The sequence below is a fragment of the Rissa tridactyla genome, chromosome 1, assembly GCF_028500815.1.
Source record: "Rissa tridactyla isolate bRisTri1 chromosome 1, bRisTri1.patW.cur.20221130, whole genome shotgun sequence".
Taxonomy (NCBI): Eukaryota; Metazoa; Chordata; class Aves; order Charadriiformes; family Laridae; genus Rissa; species Rissa tridactyla.
The window spans coordinates 171454846-171480511 of NC_071466.1; the positions used below are offsets into that span (position 1 = coordinate 171454846).

General features: G+C 37.8%; 1 protein-coding gene across 9 annotated transcripts in view; it reads left to right on the forward strand.

The window, feature by feature from the left end:
• Positions 1-19262, forward strand: part of POC1B (POC1 centriolar protein B) — a 55058-nt gene extending 35796 nt beyond the window's left edge. For 6 of the 9 annotated variants that reach the window (XM_054208404.1, XM_054208457.1, XM_054208414.1 and 3 more), the window contains 2 exons: positions 15914-16138; positions 17364-19262. In XM_054208404.1, coding sequence (XP_054064379.1) covers positions 15914-16138; positions 17364-17468 — 330 coding nt within the window. In that variant the 3' untranslated portion in view covers positions 17469-19262. Of the gene's footprint in view, positions 1-213; positions 2437-12057; positions 12215-15913; positions 16139-17363 lie in introns of those variants that run through there. The other 3 variants (XM_054208425.1, XM_054208467.1, XM_054208477.1) reach the window with 3 other exon arrangements.
• Positions 19263-25666: the final 6404 nt, after the last annotated feature.

Genomic DNA, 25666 nt, shown 5'->3' on the forward strand with positions numbered 1-25666 from the left:
ATGTGTTAATTGAAATTGTAGCGTGCATGTAATGGATTTAAAAAAAAGTGCTTTTATCAGGAACAATTTGACTAAATATTTCACTAGAGAGGTCTTTAGTTTAACAGACCATTTATTTTCTTTCTCAAACTGTATTGATTTGCTTGACATTATGCCTTAAATCTTTGCTGTATATGTTCTAAATCAACTCTTCGTTGTTTTTCCTGGACACAGTTCTCAAGCTGAGTGTGACCTGTGACCACACAGTTATCCTGTTTATTCTTTCAAACTACTGATGGAATGTCAGCTTCCCCACTCCCCTGGTATTTCTCCATTATTCCAGGATATATTAAAAATCAACATCATCGCCTTACTTGTGAAGCTATTTCAAAACCATTGAGTTCAAACTATGTAACCCAGGATTTAAAAATGTTTACATACAGTGTAAATTGTTTAACTGTCTCTTTTCGCCACAGTTGGAATAGGAAGTATTTTGCCAGAAATACAATTACAACATTTATTATCTTCCAAAATGGAAGAGAACAATACTTCATTAACCACTTCAAAAAATTTCTGCATCACTCTTTAACATCTCTAACTAATAAGTATGCCATTGCTAGGACTTACTTTGTTCCTGATATTTGTAAAGTACAAATAATCCTTGACTGGCAGAAATAATGTAGCCTAGCTTCCTACAAATCTGTTTCACGGCTGACTGTAATGTTTTATTTGAAGCTTTTCCCTTGCTTTGAGGTAATTATAAGTTCTATTTCTTTTGTATGCATTCTCTGGTCTCCAATAATGTGTAAACTTATGCCAGAGCCTTTCTGCCGGTGGGAGTACTTACTGATTTCTCTCCTTTAGCTGCTGATCTAATCTCAGACATGAAATCAGTTTTTTCTAGGATATCTGTTCCTCCATCAGACCCTCTTAAATCTTAAGTTCAAAACTTAAAAGTCAAGTGTGGGGACAAGCAGATGGAAATGGTAGTCTCAGCATTGTTTCCTTAGGAAAGTGGGCTAAATGCCCTTTTTATTGCTCCTAATTCTAATGGCTATAGAGTTTTTACGGAGGCCTTCAATTATGCTGATCGACTGCGTTTTATCACTTCTTGTTTATGGTCACTTGTATTATTCTGCCTTTTACAATTGTAAAAAGCAACAGTATATTTTATCTGTGAAGGCTCTGAATCCCCAACAGGAATTTGGCATTCAGGACTGGAATGCCAGCTGTTGATCTGGGATTAAAGTGCCAACTGCTTTTGTTTTTTATTGTCATTTTAACATCAAGTATGGAGCGTGGCACACAGCAGGGATATGCCTTCTTCCATACCCCACTGAGTGGGGCATCTCCACATCTGGACTGGACCACTACCTGTCGTAACTGATACTGTACAATTGATAACATGTTGTTTAGCTCTTCTATACAGTTGCAAGCACACAGTCAGCCTTAATCAAATGAAATCAATAAAGGGGACATAAAAGTATGATACTCTGTTGCATCTTTTAGCGCAGTGTTTATATTTCTTATCTATACCATGGTGATTAGTATTTAATGCAGTTTTTCATTAATGCTAATTTAGTGAATTATTTAAATATTACTTACATCTTTACATCTTTTTCTTTCAATTAAGTTACATCCCTAATCCAACTCTAACCTGTACAACCAAACTATTCAGAGAAACGTGCTTTGCTTTCGAAGAAAGCGCCACGTCACCGTGGGCACAAGGGAGAACAAGCACATTTCAGAATCTGAGCCGCTGTTCTTAGCAGGAGTATCTTATATGTGAGTGTTATGCGCTTAACATGATCGAGCTCTAGAAAATATTTGTTAATGTTGTCCATTATTATTATTAGAAATTATTTTCCTTAAGATGCAGGGACATAGATGACAGGGAGTGCCAGTGGCGCTGCGTTTTCATTAGAGTATGGGAAATGATACATCCTCTTGTGCCTTGCATAGACACACAGTTCCATGAATTCTTGCTATCACCAGGTTGCGTCTGTTAATACGAAGATACCAAAGTAATGTAGTAACCTTCCTTTCAAAAGTTTTAAAAGATCATAATACTAGTACAAGTAAGGGAGATTTTTCTAAAAACAGAAAAGTTGCAGAGGGAGTGCAACTTAGTCATCATTACAAAGCAAGAGGGCTTTAATCTGAATCTGTCGTGATTCTTAACGGAATTTCCATTCTGTTCCTCAGTAAAGCATCCCAGGCCTTAATGGCAAGCAGGAATAGAAGAAAAATTTCCAGTTCTCCTTTGTCCTGGTCTAACCAGAGGACTAGGTTTCCAGAACAGGCTGCAGTAGTTTATTGAATACAGTGACATGAGCAAGTTCTACCCTTGTGCTTCAGCTCCAAGTTGTATGTGTACGGTGGCTTTCAGCCTTACTTGCAGAACATACTGATGCTCCTGTTTTGGGTGCCAGTGTGATTAGTGACGTTAAAACAATGTTCCTTTACACCAGAAAGAAACAGTTGATGATGTATACTCTTTTTTTTTTTTTTTTGTTAGGACTTTATTACAACATTCATACAAGAATATACTGAATTGTGTAGATGTGGATAAAGACAATTGATATTGAATACTATTTTAGACTGTGGTGCTTCTGATCTGGATGCCACTAATACAAATCTAATTCCAAGACACTTTCTGTATGCTAGGGCAATAGGAATGTGAGCAAGTTAAGCAATGACTTAGTATATATAATTGTATTGTCATGTCTTTCCCATTTTGAACACATACAGAATACTAATGTTAATCAATGTTTTAAGTTTGGCTGTTCAAAATGAACAAAAAAACCCCAAACACACAGCAACTGCTAGCAATGTAGCAGCAAACATAATTAAATATGGAATGTGTGCAGAAGAATTGCATGGATGTTTAACAAATTACTTTAAACATGGGTAGATGTATGAATAAAATAATACACTGTGACCAGTGGAATTTAATATTAATCTTCAAATGGTAAACCCTTTAGTCTTTTCCATTTATTTTCCTAACACACACACACATATAGTTTTACAGCTTTGCATGTTATAGGGGACAGAGCTGTAGTTTATTTCTGTTCTAAGGTAGTAAGTTTGTAAGGTGTTTTATATAAGTGTGCGTGTATGCGTATACATGAATATATCTGTGTGTATATATATGTACACACATAGAAAAGGTCATATATATAAAAGTTTATATATAGCCTTTTATATATGCCATTTTCTTAAAAAATCATAAGTTATTTTCTACTTATACATTAAATGGAGAGATGTGCCAATCCACAGTGAGCCTGTTCTTCAGAACCTCTTCTGTGCAAAAGATGCTACACCTTGCTGAATGGGAGTTGTGTATCTGCTTGTAGTACCTCAGCTTTTCTAGTCAAGTAAGCATCACTACAGAGAATGGAAATTGTAAGTGGAGTTTTCTCTTATACCAAGAAAGAGTAATAAGCTGTGAGAGCGACTGGATGTGGAACATGAAGCTGTGAGTTGTTGTGGACACAAGACCAGTTGCTTCCCTTCTGCTGTGTTCATCAGCGGCTTCCCTGCAGCTCGGCGGCATAGGAATCCTATAAGAATCACGAGGCAGAGTTTTCTCAAGTTGTTGGCATTGTAGCATTTTGCTGCTGAGAGAGGCAGGAGGTCGTGCTAGATTTATTTTCTTTTTCCCCTCTTCTTTTGGGTTGGCAGGGAGGAAAAGCTGACTCCAAAGTAGCCAGCCCTGTCATGTCACTAATAATAAGAAACAGAATCTCAATCTGTAAGACATTCTCACACAAAGAACTAAGGAAAAACGGGGGTTTCTTCCAGCATCATTTGCAGAAGTGGAGAACAAACCCCTAAATTTTAGCTGATGACTACTTTGTAGTAGTCAGTAGTAAATATTTATCCATATTTATTTTAACAAAAGTTAACAGGAGTGTGGATGTGACCATTGTGATATTAAGAGCATCTGTTGAGGCAGAAGTGGGAAGGTTTTATACTTTTACTGGGCTAAAACATAATCTGTATAAACTGTTTCGTTCATATTTATGCTTTTTAAAATTAAAATAAATAAATAAATCATCATAAAAGAAATTCACCATGGGAGATGGTGTCAGTTCCAAAATAAAAGATTGCTCAATGAGAATGCTGTATATTTGTCCTTCTCATACCTAAGGACCGGATTCTGTGATCAAGACCTCTTCTAGTAGTAAGTTCCTGTCACATCTAAGGATAACAAATATTCTTGGAATTGTAACTCACTGAGTTGGTCACCATCCCTACCCTTCCCCTGTCCTTGACTACAAGTTCAGTCAGAGTGGTGTTGCCATTTATCCCTTGTTAACTGTTAGTCACCTCCAATGGTTTGTTAATTTTTGTCACTTTAGGTAGGAAGAAATTGGCTAAAAACAAATACCAAGTGTCAAATGGGGAGAAGATAAATTTTTAGAACCTGGTAGCTAACGAATTGCTTGAGCAATGAAACCCACTCTCTCGGATTATCACACAGATTTTTTTATTTTTTTTTAAATTCTGATTTTAATGAACTGGCAGAACTGCAGAACATATTCTTAAATCAGTAAGGTGTTTATTTTGGTTTCCTCAAAGTTCCAACTGTCACAGCCCAACAGTGGGAGAAAATTATGAAGCATTTCAAAATAAAGCTATTATTGGCAACCTTAATGCTTTAACTATAATTTTTATCGTTGTTGAATTCCTTTTTTAATACAGCCAAGTAGAAGCCATCTACCTACCAATCTTATGTGCCAACACATTTAGCATTTTGATTGGTGCTGAACAATGTGTGTATTTTGACAGAAGTTTGTAATAGAACACTAATTAAAATAAATGAGTTTTCAAGGGTTTAACAGGCATGTCAGACCGCTCCAAAGTTAACATTTATTGGATATTTCTAGGCAATTCTCAAATTTCTCAGTTTTTGCAGTTCCCTAATTTGATTCTTATCTCAGTAAATTGTAAGACTTAACTCACTTAAGTACAAAGTTATGCTATCACTGCTAAAGCAGTTCTTTAAAATCCCACCTCTGAACTACGCTCAGCAGCACTGATTATTGTTTTTACCTGGATAAATTGGAGAACTTGTCCAAACCTTCAGTGTATTACTAATGCTGAGCACCAAAATAACTCAGTGTAGACTTTTGCTTCTTTCTCCAGGTATTAAATGAAACCTAACAAAAGCAGTTAAATTTGACTTCTCGAGGAAAATTTTGAAGTTTTGTTTTATCCTTACAGGAGTTTTCTGTGACACAGTTGTTGAAGTAGTTGATGTCCTTGTCAAACCTTTCTTCATCATCCATTATAGGTGTAACATTTTATTAACAAAAGCCTTGGTCAAATGCTGACGAGCAGTGTTCCTCTATTACATAGTAAAATATTTTTTTTTCTCTGGCTGTAGTCAAGGGATTTCAGCTCCAAGCTGTGAAATATTGGGCATCTTTTCTTTTTTTTTTTTTTTTTTTTTCTTCTTCCTAATAGTAGCATCTGGCTCTTTGGCAAAGTCTTCAAGCAATTGTGCTGGCCCTGTTGGATTTGACTTGGGGCTCTACTATGCTGTATTCCTAACTTAGTTTTTAGTGCTTTTTGCTCCTTGCTATTTTCTTGTAAATAATTTGAATTGGAGGAGATTCTTTTTCTTTGTAGGAGTAAAAACCTGTTGGTATTGTCAGTAGCCACCCGGTGAAGTGGTATACCCTCTTGTTGTTACCCCTGATCTGAAGGGAAGTCAAAACTGCCAGTTCTCAGCTAACAAGAGAAGATTTCACTGTGAAATCTTTGTGTGGACACCCTGCACCTCCTAGCATCCCCCCACGGGAGGCAAGCTAGGTTTGTCTATGTAACAAAGTTGAGTTGACACAAGTTATGTTTGTATGAAGTACCAAAATAAAAATATTAGTACCATAGCACTGATGTTGTTATCCTGACAAAACCCATTGGTACGGGTGCAGCCATACCAACAGAAAGGACCTTCTGTTGGCTTTGCCCATAACTTTGAAAGAAGGCCATGTATAGCGTGTATGAATACATACTTATGTATGGGCTGGCAAAAAGATCTTATGTGCTCCTTCTACAGCAGGGGGCTCTGCTAATGTAGTATCTCTATGTGCATGAAGGGATGCTCTGCAGCATACACAGCTCTACACCGGTTCTCCTGTGCAACAGTCTCCCACCCTCCTGAAGCACCAGACCCCTTGTGGAGACTGGAGCACAGGGACTGTAGGGTTTAGGAGGAGGTTACCCAGGTCCTTCAAACCTTCTTGTCCTGGCAGAGCCTGTCTTTTCAGGATTTTGTCTTCGGTAATTCTTTTGTTCATTCTTATTGAGAGGTAGAGTTTAAGACAGAAGTGTGTTCCTTTAGCTCTTCTTGTCTACATACAGTGTCACTTGGTCAAGGTTTATTTTGCCCCAAGAGGTTAAGCATGAGACACTTATCTAAGAGAAATCAATTACATATTGTAAAATATATGACTTACAATATATGATTTAGTTTGAAAATTTTAACTTAAGAAAAATGGCATTGGTTTGATTTTCTAGGAGTAAACGTGCCTTCAAGAATGAGAAATTCCTTTGGGTTTGTTGAACGATCTCTTTTCATTGTAATTCACTTTGAACAGTACCAATGAATATGCTAGGTGACTTTGCCAGCCCTTTGAACGAGACAGATGAAGTGCTAGCCCTTTAGATATATTTTAAGGCCCTGCACAATAAATCATACTGTTACCAGCTATTGTTTCTTTGTAAAGTTCAGTTAGACTTATTTAGCTAGCTATTGGTCTGAAGCAGAGGCTTTCAGTCAGTTTCTTAAGGAGGCGGAAGAGGACAGAAAGAAGTCACGCGCGGGCAATCCAGAAGCACGGCTGTCCTTTCTCTGAGTAGCTGTGATCCTGGGGAGGATGCTGTGCTCCCGCTCGTGTTCTGAGGTAACCCTGCCTCCCGCCCTCCACAGATTTGATGCCCTCTGTGAACCTCCACAATCTGCTACTTGGAGTATAGGGAGTTTCCCCACGTGCCAGGAAAATCCTAGGGTTTTCTTACTTCTGTTTTTATTCATTAGTATTTGTAGTATCAAATATAGCAGAATATTCTATTTATAGTATTAGAAAGGAGGCATTGTCCATATAGGGTTATACATTTGCTGTCATTATTTCATTTCTAGTATCTATTTCCTTGTGTTTCCAGTTCCCGTTACAAGTATTCCTCCTGCCCTCAGCTTTTCCCTGCCCTAGTATGGATCAGAAGTTCAAGCAGAGTATGTGATATAATTTTTATTAGGACTCTATATGGATAAAAAGAAGTCATCACTTGAAACTTTAGCATTGATTTTAGCTATAAGATGTTCCCTTGGACGTGTGCACACGCAGTCCGAAGTAATTTGCCTAAGTTAAAATTGGCTACTTTATTTTGTAGTTGTGAAAAGTGGGAACGTTTCTATGGTTTCACATTATCTGCCCTCAGCTTTACAAAGCTTGTTGCTGAAGCTGAAGGTACCTTGAAGATTATTTATTACCTTCTTTTACCTTTATTCCATAGGGTACATACTGTTATTTTTAGTGCCGGTGGTGCAAGTATTTTTGTAATTTATGAAAGTGTTTGAATGTGGTCTTCCTGAACTGTTAAATTTAGAACTGACTTCCTGGCAGGGAATTTCTTATCTTTGGAAATTGAACCTTTAGCGATTTCTGTCTAGTTTGTGTGGGATGTTAATGGCATTTATTTATTTACATACTTTTAAGCAGTATTGCTTGTTTTATGGGGGAAATCCTCAGCTTCCTCTAAATGCTCAAAATGTAGCGGTTTGATTAGAACATGTTTGATAGGGCTGTGGGTTGGTTTTTTTTTTTCTTCCTTTCCTAGCTGCATAGCTACTGTATTTAGGTAGTGTATTTCATTTTAAGGGTTAAGTTTATCTAAATCCAGTGGAAACAGAGCACAGCTATTCAGTTTTTGTGGATCCCTTTACTGAATCGGACTCTGACCATGCAGGGAACTAATGATGTTAGAAATCAACGTCAATAAGCAAACTCAAAAAAAAATTTTTTTTCAGGTTTTAGGTAAAGCTTGAGTATTGCTGATGGTTTAGAAAAAGTTTAGGAAAGTATTTCAGAAATATTCATTTCTAACTGGGTGCGCTCAGATATTTGTGGACTTCTGTAAGTTTTTTATTGGGGAAATACAGTTTTTATATTTCATGGAGAAAACAAGGCTTATTTTTAGTTCTTTTCACAGCAAAAGTGTTCTCTTGACATGAAAGCAATATGGAGAAAATTTTTTTGTTCTGTATTAGATTCTGTACACATGGAATTGCGAAGTACTTGGTGCACTGTTTTACAGCGTTTTCTCAGACCTACGGCAACAATGACAAATAAAACTTCTGGGAAGAAGCTGACATAACAAAACCACGTAGCCAGTTTCTCATTATGTGTGTGAAAGAACCCTTGTAAAGTATGATATGATTTCTTTACATAAAGCTATCTATTCAGGATATCTTGAGATGCGCCTGTGAACAGAAGAATTTTTGTTATTTCATGTCATCACAGCAATGCTACATTTAATGTAGCTGTAATCCTGGTAGAAATAAATAAATCTGATGAATCAGACCATAAATAAATCTGATTAATCAGACCGTGGCTGTAAGTGCATCAGGATTTCAGTTAATTTCATACTGATATTTAAAAAAAAACCAATTTAGCAACTAGTTTTCATTGCGCTGTATTGGCCTCGCAACCTCTATAAACTCAGCTAGCTTAAGGATGAATTCATTGTTTTCAAGACTGAGAAAGTGCTATTCCATTTTAGGTGAAAATGCCTTTTTTGCTAAGCGGTACAGTCTGATAGTCTGGCTTGGTTTGTCAGCTGTAAGTTTGTATCATGATACCACCAGTCACGGTCGGGTTCTAAGCTGAAGGATGTGCTGCCTTCAGTGACGATACTTGGGCTGGAGAGGAGGAGGCTAAATATTGCCTTGTCAGATTGGATGAGGTACGCTTACATTAAGTGCTTTAAATTTTTGAGTTTAGCTTGGACATTCTCTTAAAAGCTAGAGAAGACTGAGATGCGTAAGAAGCCATGCAAGACTTTGCATTAAGCGTGAAATTCTGTGTTAGGAGTTGCTCTGAAAGAGGGCTGCTCACACTAGAAAATGCTTGGTAGAACTTTGAGACGCGCTGCATAGTTTAGCTGTGTTTTACTGCTTGAATGCAAAGCCTCGATTAAAGTTTGTGAATAAATTATAGCAGAACTACCTCATCAGATAGCAAGGGGCAGAAGGCTACAGTTCGGCACGTGGCAGGTTTTTGCCATGCTGATTCACGTACGTGCGAGAGGAGAGGAAGCAAAGCGTGCTGTCATCAGCTGAAACTACAGGGAAGTTTTCGGCAGTAGAAACTGATAAAACAGATTGTGATTTAGCATACTCAGGGTTAGCCTAATAGATCAAAGAGCTCTGTTTTATGTGGATCACTTATTGACTGAAAAAAATAATTTCAAAGCAATAGAAGCGATCTGTGAATAATTATGGCCTACGAAAAAAAGAAGGAGAAAAAAGCCATCTCCTGTACAGTTCAATTTAGCATATCCACAGTGAACCATTTTAGTTCGAGGGTAGGCTCACAAGATGGAGGAAAAAGCAGTGATAATGATAGTACTGTTACTCCTCCTGAGAAACTTCCCATGATTTAAAAAAAAAAAAAACAAAAAAAAAAAACCACAGGAAATCAAGGTCTGGTAAGATGGGGGACTCCTCTGTTATGGTTATGCTTTTGCTCTTTGGTCTGTTTGAGCTTAATGCCCTAGTTATGACTAATTGTTTGTAGTTGTTTGAATCACAGTATCAGAAATGTTTTAGTATTAGTAGGCAAATGTACCATGTGTTGAAAATTTAAAGGATTGTTTTTAAAACGCAGACCATGCCAATTTTTGTGATTCATTAGGAAGCTTACCAATGTCATTTTTTCATATAAGCCCATCTTAATTATAACATCATTAAGATACTCATTTGGAAGCTGTTGTGTATATTTTCTGAATTTGAGGCTCTTAGAAGATTGAAGACTAATGATTTTCAGTTGAATGACAGACACTTGTATTTTTTAATTATTTTTTTTTCCTTGAGGGAATTTTTTTCTCTATAAATAAAACTGCTCAGGCATCTTTATATATGGATGCATTTTACTCAGATTCTATTCTTATACATCGGGAAGTGAAGGGAGACTGAGATTCAGTGGTTTTTTTCTATCTGATCTGTGAATGTTTTATGGGAAAACATTTGGGAATAGGCAGAGGTGATAAGGTTATGTGTAAGGATTTTTCACAAACTGATGAAGTACCACCCACAGAGTTTTGGCGATTTTGCTTGACAGAAAACAAAGATGAGCAATTATGGTTTGCTGTTTGTGACATCATTTATAGGCTAAATTTAATTTTCTCCTGAACATCCGCTTGGTAATGTCATGGTAATAACTTCCTATTGATTAATTAAATCTGTTCCTTCTCCTCCTTATTTGTAACTCACATGAAGTTGCCCAAATGTGAGTCCATTTTATTACTAACGGGATGTGAATGGAAGCACTGTACACATTTTAATTTTCTTTTTTAGCTTTGCTCAGAAGTAACGACTTAAAATTGATTGCCTTATTCAAATTTACTTTCTCAAAATAAGCTATAGCTCTGAAGTCTTTCAGAATAGTTTGGGTTTTTTGAATTATGAGGCATTTTTACTATATTGCTGGCAACGTATAGAATTGTTGTTTATGAATTGGTAGTATTTAAAGTACTTTAGAAAGGGGCTAATTTGAAGGAAAGGGAACATCTAGTTCTTGAAACACTTTATGTAAACTAGGCTGTTGGGTAGAAGGAGTTTCTTTAAAAAGAACTTTTTTATAAAAAATTATGCTGAATGGAAGTGGTGGACACGAACTGATCTGTATCCAAAAGTAAAGGAAATCTACTGAGACTAGTGTCGCTCCTTTATAACGAGGTTTTGGCATTTAAGTGTTCCTTTAGATTCCAGCAGGTTTGGACCCTTCACTGAGCTGGAGGAGATTTCAAATTTAGATACTACGAAAAATTAAAATATAAAGCAGGCATCTAAGGATATAGCAGCATACTTTGATGTCTGACAACATTTAAAAATCTCTACAAATTTCCGGAATATGATAAAAATAACAACCGCTTTGGCACAACTTAGATAAGTTGAAAATTTGAAACTATCTCATTTAGTTTCTCTCTTACTAATTTTGAGAGTTCAATTATTTGCTTATCTGTATTTGATCCTTTCAGATTTGACAAACATTGAGGCCTTTGCTTTATTTATATAAGCACTTCTGTGCCGCATTGTCGCTATATGTCTTTGGGTATATAACAGAAGAATCTCAATTTCCTGCTTAACCCAGTAAATTACAAGAAGACTTTTCCAGTACTCTGACTTGGCAATGTAGGTGGCAATTTACTGAGCTACAAAGCATTTTTCGTAGCCTATTTGTCAGATATAGTAAAATAGATGCAAAAGTCAACATAAGAAAATAGTGTTTGGTGAGATTTTTAGTAGCTTAGCATTCACTCTGTTTACCTGAATTGACAGCTTTCCTCCTTGGTTTGGAAGAATCTCTTTAGGCTGGCTTTAATGGCAAAATTTGTGATTACTTTGTGGGAACTTAAACTGAAATCTCATACTTTATTTTCAGTCTGAAGTACAGCGAGCTTGTTTGAAAAGAAACTGAGAAACACCAACCTCAGAGTTAAACTGTTTTTAGAACAACTTGACAATGTCTGATAACCTCAGATTGTTTTTCTCTCCTGCTCCATTAATTTAAATTAATTTTAAATTCTAATACTTCAAATCACAAACAGCAAAAATTTGAGTGTTAAATGTATTTTTTTATTATTTTTAAGTACTTGAGAATTAATAGATTATCTGTAGGACACTGAACTTGCAAAGCAGTATGCCTTTAAGCAAAGTCAAAGAGTATCAGTTCAAGTTTACAGTTATATCTGTTTTGGCTGTGTTATTTAATTACTGATATCATTCAAAGAGCAAGAAAATGAATGTACTTCTCAAAACATCAGTACAAGTGTCTTTGTTAACATTAGACAAACTACGCGAGGTTTATTTCCAATGACGTTATTGATATTGGTGTCTGGGAAGACATGGATTCCAGCCTGGGTCTTTCTCGCACTTCTGGAACTCACGTCCTTATTCCCCTTCGGAGCTAAGGAGTGTGAACTTGTAGAGCTGCGTTAACTTCAGGTGAGAAACTCTGGCATACCATTTCCTGAAGCTTTCAGGAACTTAATTACTTCTGAGACCCCAACCTCTTCACTAGGTTTGATTAAAATCAGCAAAATGTGCCAAAATTTTCAGAGGACACATACAGGTGTCTGCAAAGAATAATTGCATAAGCTTTACAAATTGTTCCTGCACCAAGTGGCTGTTTTTCATTGACACTTTTAACTTCCCTCATCAACTGCCTGCATTTCATACGGCGTGTGATAACCAGGCAGGTTTACTGCTGCTGTGCAGAATGTACAATGCTTGAGTTCTGCCTGTCTTGCCTGCAACGTGTTGCATCTACGCCGCCTCCAATTTTCCTGAAATTTGTTGCAGCTTAATCAGTGAGCCCTCTACCTCTCTGCCAAATTTAGCTAATCCTGGTTGAGGTTTGGAAGCTTCTGGGCAAGCAGTCGAGATTTACAGACAGAAGCAAGGTTTCTGTAATCTCACTATCTTTCTGTAAAGATCTCCCTAAGAAGTCTACTCTACCAGACTCCCTGTTGTCATTAAATACAAGGATGTTCTTCAGAGTATGATTGGTTGTAAGGGAGGAATTCTTTAATGTATGGCAGTATTTTTTTATTTAACATTTGAATGCCAAATTGAGCTTAATCTTTTCTGTGTTAATCAGCATTTGAGACTATCTCCATCTTGTGATTTAGTAAGCGTGCCAAAAAGCCTCCATTCATCCTGTTTCCCAAGGACCTCAGATACAACTTGGTAAGTCAGAAATAACACAGTGAATCTGAGCTCCTCTAGGACTGAATGAATGGTATCTCCTATAATGAAATCTGCAAAGGGAAGATATGGACAGTCTTAAGATGCAGTAATCCTATGTACTTCAAGCTCATCTAAAAGTACACGGGATACATTGTAAGCTGGAATATTCTGAGATATTCAGAACACTTTCTTTTGAGGAATTCTAACACTTTAAAGCAAGGAGCTAAAGCAAAGCAAAATTAAATGGGAAATTTATGTTCTGCCTACCTTGTCCAAAAATCAAACCATTTGTATTCTTTTTCATTTTATACTAACAAGTGACCTCTTCACAATGTACAATTCTTTGGAATAGTTTGAAGTTGACATCACAACATTTTTTACATTGAGGAGAAACTGAAATCTATGGTACTGGAGAGAAAAATATAATTGAACTATCTGCTAAGGAGTGGGGAAGTTCTAGGTTGAAATCCTTTCTCCTGTGGAGTTTTTATTCATTTTATCCCCTTATATATAAAATATAAAGCCTCTAATGGGAGTCCTACTCCTGACTGAGCGTCCTAACCACGGAACTAAAGCTGCTTTCTGTTGACCAGTGGCAAAACTCAAACAGCATGGCTGCAGAGAGTACCCTTTGTTCCATAGATCCATGGCTGACAAAGCATTGCGCTATGAGACATGAGTTTAAATAGCCTTAGACTGAGAAGGCCAGTTCTCTGTAGTCCAATGCAAATGCTGTAACCATTAGGACATTCTGGAGAACAGGCTCAGATATTTAATGTTTGAAATCTGTAGTTTGATGTCTAGCAGGCTTTTATTTTTTGACACAAGCCAGTATCAATACAAATCACTGATGGCTTTCACTATTAGTTGCATCAGACCTTTTTTACTTGACATGCTGAGTTCATTTGCATAAATCAGTCACCAAGCACAGAAAAGAGGGCTGAAGGGGACTGGAGGTATCTTCTAGTTCATGTATCTGTTTCTTTTATCATAATGAAACCAATGAAAGTGACATATCACCAACTACCATGGTACTATCAAACCTTGAGGAGGGTTCCATGTGGTTTTGTAGCATTGTAAGTTAAGGTCTGAAGTACATGCATGGGTATGTCCCTCTGTCCCTGTCAACCCCATGCTCTGCACTACATGGGTTCTTGCCTGGGGGCTGAGACCTGTCCTTGCAGAACTTAACTGCACAATGCAGCTTGTAACCCAGAGAGGGTGGTGAGACTTTCTTCTTTGTCCTCCTCTTCCAAAGATACAAAGCCCTCTTACCCCACCATAATCTCTGCCTTCAGCCATTCCCCTCCCTAGACTCGCGGTCTTCTACTGACTCTGTGTGTGTGGCGTTTTTGGTTTGCTCTTGTGCTTTACTAATAAAAAAGAAAAGCCCTTCCAGATAGATGGTGGCCGCAACTTGTCTCTTGCTTAGTTCTCCCTCATCGATGTAGAGAGCACAACCCCAGCACTTAGGGAAGAAAAGATTTTTGAGAATCGGCAACAGTGAGTCCAGAGAACAGAGGGTGTTAGTTGGTCAGGACTGTGCAGGATGGCACTGAAGACACAGGAATAGTATTTCAGATAACGCAGCAGTATAAGTTCCTGATAATATTGATACGATTTAGTATTGCTTATATTTAAAATCATGACATTATCGTAGTAGTATTTCCTCCATCACTCTGATCCTACCTGATTCAAAGGCAGGGTCAGCTACACATAAATCATTCTTGACAGAAACTCATCAACATGCCTAGGTAATCTTGTAAAGTTTTGCCACTAATTCTGCCTAGCAATTTACGTTCTACAAGATTATTTTATAGATTTAGGAGATTTTATTTTAATGGCTGACAATGATTTTAAGACTTTTTTTTTTTTTTGCAAACCTTTCAGCTTTACAATATAAATATATTTTGTGTACATTGTAAATATTGTGTATTTTAAATACATCAGGTAAGACTAAAATTTTCCCTTTGCGTAGCTAATGGATATTTTCATCAGCTGTCGATAAAATTTCCGAGAAACAGTTAAATTGTAACCATTTAAAAGCTTTATTTTGTAAATGTTGCGGATGTTGGAAATATAGCTAGGGATAGTAAAACCTGACTACATCAGTTTATTTTAGTGTAAAAATAAACTTATGTGATAATAAAATCATCTGAAGGTATAAAAAGTTTTCAAAGAAATCTCAAAAAGTCATTAATAAATCAGATAAAGATGTTCAGAAGGACCTTCTTAATGAATTAGTGATGATTTAACCTTTTGTGACTCAAAAGTGCAGTTAAGAACTTCAAGGCACAAACAAAAGCAGAAGTGATTGGGAAGATCATGCTTTCTCACTTACCCTGGAGCAACGTTTATACATCGAAGTTATTTGTCTCTTAACTTTGCATTGTGGGGGTCTTTGTTGTTTCCTCCTCCCATTTTCTGAAGAAATCAGAATCAATGCCACTGAATAAACAACTAAAAGCTACTTTTTTTTTTTTTTTTATTCTGAAAGAAGATGTTGTGCTAATCAGAGGTTTCATATTATGGAAGCTGGAAGGAACCCTTGTGATCATCTAGTCACGTATGGATTTTTTCATCCATATGACCGCTGTGAATAAATTTCTTTGTGAACTAGAGCTATATTTTTGAAGAAAACTCCAGTCAGTGATAGTATTTATCCAAGCTTTAATTCAAGCTCTAGTAGTACAGCATGTAGTTCCTCAATCATACATATCTGAAACACGTACCTCAAGACTGCTGAGATTTCTCTTCTTGCCTCATCCATCACAGCTGAAGTTCTCTCTTAGGTCAGAATGAATTGAAATGTTATGAATTGGACCTGGTACAAGAAGCAAATCTGAAGGCCCTTGTGTGTCTGCATATATGTGTAAATAGATTTATTTAAAAAAAAAACAACATTAAAACCAGACTTTCCTGCCTATCTTCTTGTATGGTTCCAATTACATGAAGACAAAGGCAACTGAATCTTCAAATGGTGTTTCTGTATTCAAGGATGATGTCAGCAGTGAAGATCTGCAGCATCCTCCTGCTTCAGTCTTGGCAACAAGTTCAAAAAGGGAGTCGGAGAATGAGGGCGAATCAGCTGTGCATAACATGGACAAGCAAACGGGCATCTCCCCCTCCCTGGGTAATGCCTTGGAGCACATTGTGGAGCAGCTGGATGTTTTAACTCTAGTAAGTATGCAATAACAGATAACGCTTGCAGTGGAAAATGATAATGCCGTCAAATGGGCAAAAAAACCCAGGAGCCATGTTCATAAATCAGAATATTAGTGTCTATGGGGTTATTTTGAGTAGTCATATAGTCAAGTGACTGTTTTGGTTTTTCTCTTTCAGCAAATATTGATCACGTCTATTGTGTTTGCTAAAGTGAAAGCTTCCTGCTATATAATCATAAAGATTGTTGTATTTTTAACTCAGGAGGAAAAACATCCCTGTTTTTCAGTAGTGAGATGTAGCGTAGATTTGCCAGAAGCCAGTTGTTTAGCAGACATTGTCAGATTCCAGCTTGAACAGTCATGCATTAGGAGGGGATGAACAAAACAAATTGGCGGTGGACCATTAAATCCCTTTTCAAACTCAGTGTTCAAGGTGTTGGCTTAGGGAGGAATCTGAGCAGTGGAGTAGTCCTTAGTGTCAGTGAAACTGCACAAATACTAGTCTCAGTCAGTGACTCTGAGTCACTTGTTTGCAAATGCTCAATACTTCTTTCTAGCAATCCAGATTTATCCAATCTATGTTTTAATTACTACTCTGTAGTCTGTAATGTATTAACGTTAAACCAAATTAAAAAGGAGTGGCTAAGGGTTTTTTTTTCTGCATTCTGCAACTCAAGAAATAAGTTTTGAGAAGTGTGGAGTCAAGTCATCACTTGAAAATTTGTGTAGTAAATTGGACTAAAAAGAAATTGCCAGCCTGTGTCTAGAAACCTACCTTTTCTGATGAAGGTAATCTCTTGGAGAATACCTTTTAATAGTATTTTTTTTTCCTTACTTCCTTTTTTTTGGGGGGGGGGTGGTGGGGAATGCCTTAGAAGTTTCTTTTAGGTTTTTGGACGACACCATTTGGGGTCCCCAGTGACGGCTGGTTTTCTGTTGAAATATGGATGCAACTTTCACATAGCATTTCAGAGTAATTTATATATGCACATATATATTTCTCTCTCTCAGAGAAAATATTTTGTGAAAACAATTTTAAACCTTTAGACAATTTCCATAGATATAAAGCTATTATTTTAAAATACAGTGGTAAGTAGTGGAATAGCTCAGGAAAAGCCATCTTAAAATATTTTTTTCCTGTTGAGTTAAAAAGATTTTTCTTATGTTACTGTCTTACACAAATCTATAATACTGTGTGATTTATATAAAAACAAATTGAAATTACTGTCCTCTTCATGCAGACTATTTCAATCCTGGAACAACGTCTGACTTTGACTGAAGATAAATTGAAAGAATGCTTAGAAAATCAGCAAAAAATGTTACTTGAGGGAAGACAGGAAGAATAAAAGATGAAAATGAACTATATTGATGAATATGTTTCACATATTCACAAGGAAATAAGAAATGTTACTTCATTGGATTTTGCTATAAGGAAAAAACAATTCCTCCTTTTCTAACAAGTCAATGTAATAAAAACTGAAGAAAAAAAAAAGTACAACACATTTTAAACATCGGGAGCAAGCAGATATTCTGGTTATATGTTTAATAAAGTGTAGCCTGGACCAAACTAATATTTTCTAAAATCATTCCCATTGAACATTACAGAACTCTTATTTCAACCTAATAAGATCTTTGAATACAACTAAGCAACAAACTACGCATTTCTAGATGAATAGCAATTATTATGGAAGTGCTCTCCGTAGGTTTTTTAAATCAGGTAAGGATTGTGAAAATAATGCTCTTTGTGATAAGCCAATGTTACTCAAGCACCTAAATGAAATAAGACCTAATTAGTCCTGACTCCAAAAATGCCAGAGGTTTTCTTTGTCCCTTACATAATTTCAAATATTTTTACCAAAAAAGTAGCTTCTGAACACTTTAGTGGATTGCAAGAAGATGTAGTGTAAAAACTTTTAGTTACAAATATGAAAATGAAGTCACTTAAGCTTCGAAACTCTCATTGCATCTGTGTAAATTCAGCTGCAAGACTGACGCAGCCGAGTACCTCTGCTTATCTCATCCCCATCAAAATTCATTTTTCATATTTAGAAAAATAAAAATCAGCTTCATACTTCTGGGGAATTTATTTGAACCAAACACAAAAGGATGGGAAATCTCTATCATAAATTCAAAAGATTCTCATCCTCCAAGGACTTCCACAGGTGCTCAAGCTTTGTGTGCTTTGTAAGTCCCCCATCAGTTAATGTGTTATGAATGAAGCCATAAATCAGGAAAGACTTTGCAATGTATGATGATTTGGGGTTTATTTTTAATAAAAATGCAATTTTTAGATGATTGTGCGTCTTGATTTTTTTAATAGGAAGCTCCTAGGCTTCTTTATGTCTACCTATTATTTTTTTAAATGGCAATTGCAGAACGCCTATTGTAAATCCACAATCAAAAGTAGGTAGTCATCTATTTCTGCAACTTCAGATTTTGTATGTTGAAAAATAGGACACTTGAAATGAGGGGAGCATTTTAATCCAATTCTGCATCTGACTGTATATAGATAAAGCCCATTTCCTGGGCTGAACCTCATTAACATCAATAGGGTTCAGCTCAAGTACAGAAGCTCGCTGAGCAAATATTGTTGCGGTTCGAGCCAGAGCAATGAGCCGTCAGTTTTTCTTTTATAACTTTTCATTTTCTCTCATAGTAATCGCCTTCAGATAGCCAGATACCACCTCATTTGCTTGGTAAGCTCTGAATTTTACCAACAAGTACTATGTATTTTCAGATCGATCTGAAGTAGTACCGTTTATCGCAGAGCAGCAGTCTCTTCTTGTGAAAATTTTAGATGCAACTATTTCTCTGCGACGTCCTAGCACAGTTTTTTTTGTGAAAGGACGGTCTTGCATATTGCAATGTAAACAACCTGACCTTTGATTATGCAATTGTTTATAATGCTATATAACGCATAGTTATGTAAATACTGTCTTTTAGGTCAGATGTACTTTGCTTTATGCGTTTGCAAATACTCTTGTGGTCGTTGTGTTTTCTTGGCTCCACTGGAAGACACAAAACCATGTAGCTATTAAGATCCTTTGCTTGTTTCATGTTTTCTCTGAGTGGACTATATATATATACCCGTTTTAAATCTCTACAGTTTTGTTGTTGTTGTTAAGCTTTTCAGGATTATTTATCAACCAGATTTGGAAATTTCTTTTACTTCTGTATTTTTTAATAAAATCACTGCTGAAATTTTCCTTTCTGCCTTAGCTCCTATCGCTAATCCTTCTTCCTTTTCAGTACCTATTATCTGGAGCATTTACTACTTAATCCAGTTTATTCCTCTGCTGTTTGTGGATCTGGTGAACTAACACAACATTTCCGAGTTAAGATATGTTCTTGTCATTCTGTCAGGTGGTCTGTTGATATTGAAACTCAACATGCATGGCACTGGGCATGTCTCTATAACTAGAAATAGTTGTTTGAGAACAGGATGGAGATATTTTCCTCAAGTAGTGATGGCTCTCCTAAAACACAACCACAACCAGCTAACGTGATGTTTCTTTTAAAGGAACATCAATGCGGGCTCATTATCTCATTCTCCGGATCCATATAATTTCAAATAAAGTTATGGAATAGAAAAACCTTCCTTTAAAAGCACCTGAAGAGGCTGGTTAAACTGTCAGAAGCATTTACTCTAGGGTTTGTGCTCTGTCAAATCACTGGTGACTTGACAAATTTGAATTATCTTACAGAGCTAGAGGAAAGTGACTGCTGTTTAGCCTTAGTCGTGGCTCTGCACCCTGTGAAGAGGTAATTGCACAGGTCTTTAAATGATTACAAAAAGTATATCTGTATTGCAGACTGCAGTGAAGTACTGAAAATCCGTACTTGTCCTAAACAAGCTGAACCACGTACCTGATACCTCAAGCAAAGGTATCCCTCTGACAGTAAATGTAAATAGGCCACGCTGTTGGAGAAAGACTGCTTCCAGCAGCCAGGCCAGCTACTGCAAAAATGTCTCAATTGCTTATTAAAAAAAAAACAAAACACCGCCACCAATGTCTGAATGACATCCCGTAGATCCCTAAGGTTTGTGGGGGGGGAGAGAGAGAAGATGGCAGCAGGAATGACCCTCTTGCTAGTGTTGCTGGTAGACTGTCTCTGGAGAAACCCAACTTCAGATTCCTCAAGTGTCAAAGCTCATCGTAGGTGCTTCTGCAGATGTTTTGAAACAAAACCGCCCTTCCAAATTGTCAGTTACTACTGTGTTTTAAATTTTATTTGTAATTCCCATCAAAGTTTAGTGGAACTTTTATCTTGGACATTACGTAAAGCATGATGGTGAGGCAATAAAGTTAATATTTTTCTCAGTTTTTCATTTTGGATGGCAATATGCATTTCCTTTGGGAGCACATTTAGAGGTTCCTAGTTATCATTGTGGGGGCAGACACCGAATGGTGAAATGTTGCAACGTTGGACCTTAAGGCACTTCACTTTTTCTTTTGATCTGAACATCGAGGTTTTCAAATAGAAGGACAAACTCAGACCGAGACATCAGTTTATGCCAAAAATCCGTTGTGCCTTATGGACCAACTTGACAACTCAAACTGTATTCTGGGTTTTCTCTTTTTTATTTTTTGGAGGTTGTTTTATTTTTTGTTTGCTGGGTTTTTTTTTTTTGCTTTGGTTTGGTTTTTTAAACACACCATTACATTCTCCAAAAATCTTCAGTATTTACTTTTTACTACTGCTGACATTTTTTATAAACTTATAGTTTTGGAAAACCAGTTCCTGGAGGCGAATGGATATGAACAACTCCCTTGTCTTTGGGGGATTGTTGTTTCTTGCTTTTACACGTGTGAGATAAGAATTCATTGTTTCATTATCATTATCTTTATGACGAGAAGCTTAAACTGTAGTTTTAAATTTTGATTAAACTAATCTTCTGGCTGGAAAAATTGTGGTAGAATAGGTTCTCCTCACCGTTTTATAATGGCCTGAACAGATCCTTGTAGCATGAGGGATTTGAGAAATACAACTTCCCACCTTTTTTTATATTTATTTAAATAAATAAATATGCTGTGCTATTTTTAGGGTAAAAAGTTTTGGGGTTTTTTTTCTTCCTTGAAAGTCTTATTACTGTGTTGCTGAATTATTTTCTTTGCCATATCACAGCACAAAACCACTCTTGAGTTTTGTAGTGACCGAGGGTGGCTGGGATGTGAATGTATTTCCAAGGACATAGCTTTATGTAACCTGTTTACCTTGTAAGACTTAAAAATCAGAAATTCTGTACTCTTTGCCCCAAACAATTAATGAATATGTATGTTCACATTGGATCCAGGAACAGTATGTTTTTGTCAGGGTGTCCCCTCGGGGACTTTTGCACGCTTCGGATGCATAATACAATTGAAGCCGTTTCTTTGTGAGAAAATAGGTTAATGACTTGCCAAAAGGCAGATGTTAATTGGAAAAAGTGCACACGAGTCCTTTTCTTTACAATGTATATGGGTTGCATTTGTTATGACTTGCATCCAAGAACAGGTGCAATTTCAATTGACTCAGCTAACAGGATGTGCTGACTACACTCCTCACCGAGTTCACCAGATATTTTAAATCCAGCAGGAAAAAAAAAAAAAAAAGAGTTTCTAAACTAGTCAGTGAGCGATAAGCTGCATTTATTACCTGTTACAGAACATATTTATAACTTAGGATTGTAATTAATCATCTTAATAATATTAAAATAAGGCCTTTGGTTATGTATCGGTATTGAAGAATTTTTTCTGGTGAGCACCGAGGAGTCATACGCAAGATAAAATATGTCATCCCTTCCAAAATATTTCTTTTTAGTAAAAAGAGTCGGCAGTTTAAGGCAAGTTACCACGACTGTTCTAGACACAGTACCACAACTGTTTTTGTAAATGCGACTTAAAGCAGAAAAATTGCTTATTTTCACTAACGCATTTTCTGCCACGAAGCTACGCAATCAGATTAAGATCTTCACCTTGCCTCATTTCGTTTTCCCTGTCTTCGGAAGCAAAAATTAATAAAAGAAGTGGAAAGAGAACATTTGGGTGTGTCAGGGTCAGAAGAGCTGCTGTTTGATAGTTTAATAGTTTGATTCCAAGAGTTTCTGGGAATTTCTAGGCTGCTCATATGAGTCCACTGGAGCGGGGACTTCGGTTTGGATCTATGTGCCTAACCAACCTCACCTCGTCCTTCAAAAGCCACTCTCTCACCTGAGAAAGCCTGAATGTAAAATTTTTGTCTCTGGGAAGCAGCAACTGTGTAGATCGGTGCAGGAACATCTACTTCAGGAATCCCCCGGGAGTTTTGGCAGTAACGGGGGCACTGAATCTGCCGGAGACCGGGGTGACACGACTTTCCCACGCCTCTAGCAGGGACCCGGGCATCAGAGGACTTGGTGCGCTTGCAGAGGCAGGAGTGGGCTGAGAAGAAATGCTGCGGGTCTCAATGCCATCCAAATATAGGGTTCTGCAACGCAGAGTAGTAGTTAGCTCCCTTTATGGCCTGTGCCCTTACAGACCAGGATAAAACAGAGGGACCCAACTTCTCTTCAAAGCTGCTAAAGAGGAAGCAATTGCCAGAAGAGGAGAAGAAAAGACAACCATTGACTGTCTTTTTTTCATCCTTTTGTGCTTTGTATTGTAATGAAATAGTACCTCTGTCTCAAGTTTTTTCCTCCTCCTAATCCCCAGAGGAAATCTCTGCTCTTTTTTAGAGAGATAAAACTTTAGAGCAAAGAGAAAGTAGCAGGAATTGCCAGTGTCTGTACTGTAGAGTGTCGCTGAAGCCTTTTCTGGCCATGGGGATGGAAGCCAAAGGCTTATTCCAACACCTGCATTGAATGTCAATTCTCTCGTAAGATTCAGAAGAAGATTTATAAAATTCATAAGCAAGGCATGTTTGCAGCGATCTGTTTATCGGGACTTTATGAACAAGTGTCATAGAGACAGAAGTCTGGGAAGGTCAAAGCAGTAAAATCCCTTCTCTGATTCCTTCTAAGAGAGATTCAGGCGAGCCATGTGCAAAGGGTCCTGCTGTTTCATGCTACCTTCATCTCACACATCTCAAAAATAAGCATTTAAGATGCAATGCGCTTGGGTGGTGAGAAGGACAGAATGCTCCCGGCAGCAATTCTTCCTCATGAGAGCATTTGTTGAACATTTTTTAATAATTCTTTTTATTAATATTTTCACCCTACGATACATGCTGTGAGCTCAAGAGCCAGGACGTTTGCTTGAGCCTAAAAAGAGCAACTTGAGAGAGACAGACGAGACGCTTGCTGATGGTTTCTGACAGTGTCCAAGTTCTGCACTGAGTAGTGGGAATATTCTGTTAAAATTAAGTGATGCTACACCTGAAAATTGATGTTGCGGGCAAAAGCAGGGTTTAGCTTTTAATCTGTAAGATTTGAAAGTCCCCGTACTTCACAAGACCAACTTTCACTACTAAGAAAATTTTACAAATGTAATAAGATGCCATTAACTTTTCAGTTAAGCAGTGAGTGTAATCAGGCAAAGCACAGTAGATTGTAATATTTAATTGTACGTAACCGTACTGAGTGGTTTTTGGTCTGCGCTGATGTCTCTCTACAGCCTCATTGCTAAAACACTGGGAGCTTTTGTGCAGCTTCTGCAATCTATTCAGTATAGACCTGGCCTATAAATAGCCGCATTATTGAAAGAACTGGGAGAGGTTCATTAGAGAAGTTGTGACAGCCTCGTTTGAGCCGGGGCTGATCTAGTACCACTCCAAGTTACCAAGGAGTTTCAGCATGTGGGTAACGCTACGCACGAAGCCGGGCTTTTGGCCACGCCGCAGAGTAGATGCCCCTCCAGCCATCCCCTCCACCACCCCGGCTGCCCATTCTCAATTCTTGCCGGCTCCGGGCACAGGGATTTCTTTCCAAAGGAAAGCACGGCACGCGGCAGCCCGCGGTCACGCCGATCTTGTCCCAGCCCAGAGCCAGGATGCCGCCGGGGCGTATGCTGGGGGCCGGGGCCGCAGGACATCCTGCCCGATGTACCTACCCGCCAGCGCAGACGCAGCCAGGGAGATTAGTCATCTTAAAATCACACGCAGGCATAAGTACTTTGCTGAGTCAATGGGAAGTCGCTGGCTGAAATCAGTGGGACTTCTCACATGATTGAAGTTAGCATGCTGAAATTATCTTAATCTGGTGCGCTGTATTCACGTAACTGGGGGGGGCAAAGGAAGAAAATTTGAACAGCAGCTGGTGGCTGCTTTCTTTCAAAGGTACATGGAAAACAAATACAGCCATTATAACTTGTGCTTCTGGTTAGTTTGAAAGGGTACTTTGCTCTTTATTTCACAGCTATCTGAATTATAGCCTCCCACTTCTGGCTCTGGCGCTCAGGTAAATGAAGAGCATGCAGGACCAAGCCCCCAGTTTGTTTGCAGACCTTATCCTACAGCCTTTTGGGTACTCCGTTGGAAGGGATGCTAGAATGAGAGAGGTTTCTAGGACCATTCAAAACCACAGAAGAGGAAATATCCCTCGCTTTGTCTTTTCTTCTTTTGTACAGAAAAATGCTCTCAGCTATTCAGCGATCCCAAGTTGTGTATGTGTTTTCCACATTTCTCTCTTTTCTCTAAATGCTCCAGTTAGTCATTTCAAAGTGAGAGAGTTATGCCCTCGTTGCATAATCTGAGAATTGGGAGAGAATTACTGGTATTTTTCTGTCTAATGGATTTGGGAGGAACAGGTAGGAATACAAAACTAACAAGCTGTAATATCTGAAAAATGTTATTCACAATGAAAATACGATGGATACGATAAAATCGCTCTATCCTCGCCCAGCATCTCGCCATTACTTTTACATTTGTGTACATTGTAGGGTAACAAAGCTGAGCCCTCAGCACTCATTGTGAAAAAACAGATTGAAATGCCTGAGGTCACATTTTTAAGATTTGCCCCATATAAGGAGTCACTTACAAAACTATATATAACGTAGGCCATTAATGTCAGCTATGACACACCAGTTTCTTTCTTCTTTTTTTTTATTTTTTTTAATTTAAGGAACGAGTGCGCCATAAGAAACGCTGTCTGGGAGGTTTCCAACAGCGCAGGTTTTTGTCAGCGAATGCCGATTTGTCGTAAGCGAAATGTTTCGCAGAAGCGTCTCTGTTTGGATGAACTTCCGATGGAACACAGGCAGGTTTCCATCACAAGCCCGCCTGATTTCCTGCCAGCTTGCCTGGCAGCTCTCCAGGCTCTGTGGCTCCGGGACGGCTCTGGACTGAACCTGGGATTCTTCCTGACTTCTTTTTTTTATTTTTTTTTTATTTTTTTTTTTTTTTAGTTAGAGGGAAAAGGTCGTAGGAGGAATACACAATGGCTCTGCCTGGCTTTTTCTGATTGTTCAGAATTAGGTGTTTTAATAATAAGGACCTTGCACAGCAGAGTCTCTTGGTTTGCTACGTGGGAGACCCAGGGCAGTTTTCCTCCCTTCCAGAGATGCTGCTCAGGTGAAACTGCCCTGGAAGTGAAATATTTTTCATACCGCATTGAGCTTCATTTCTGAGCATTTTCAGGAGACCTCCCGGT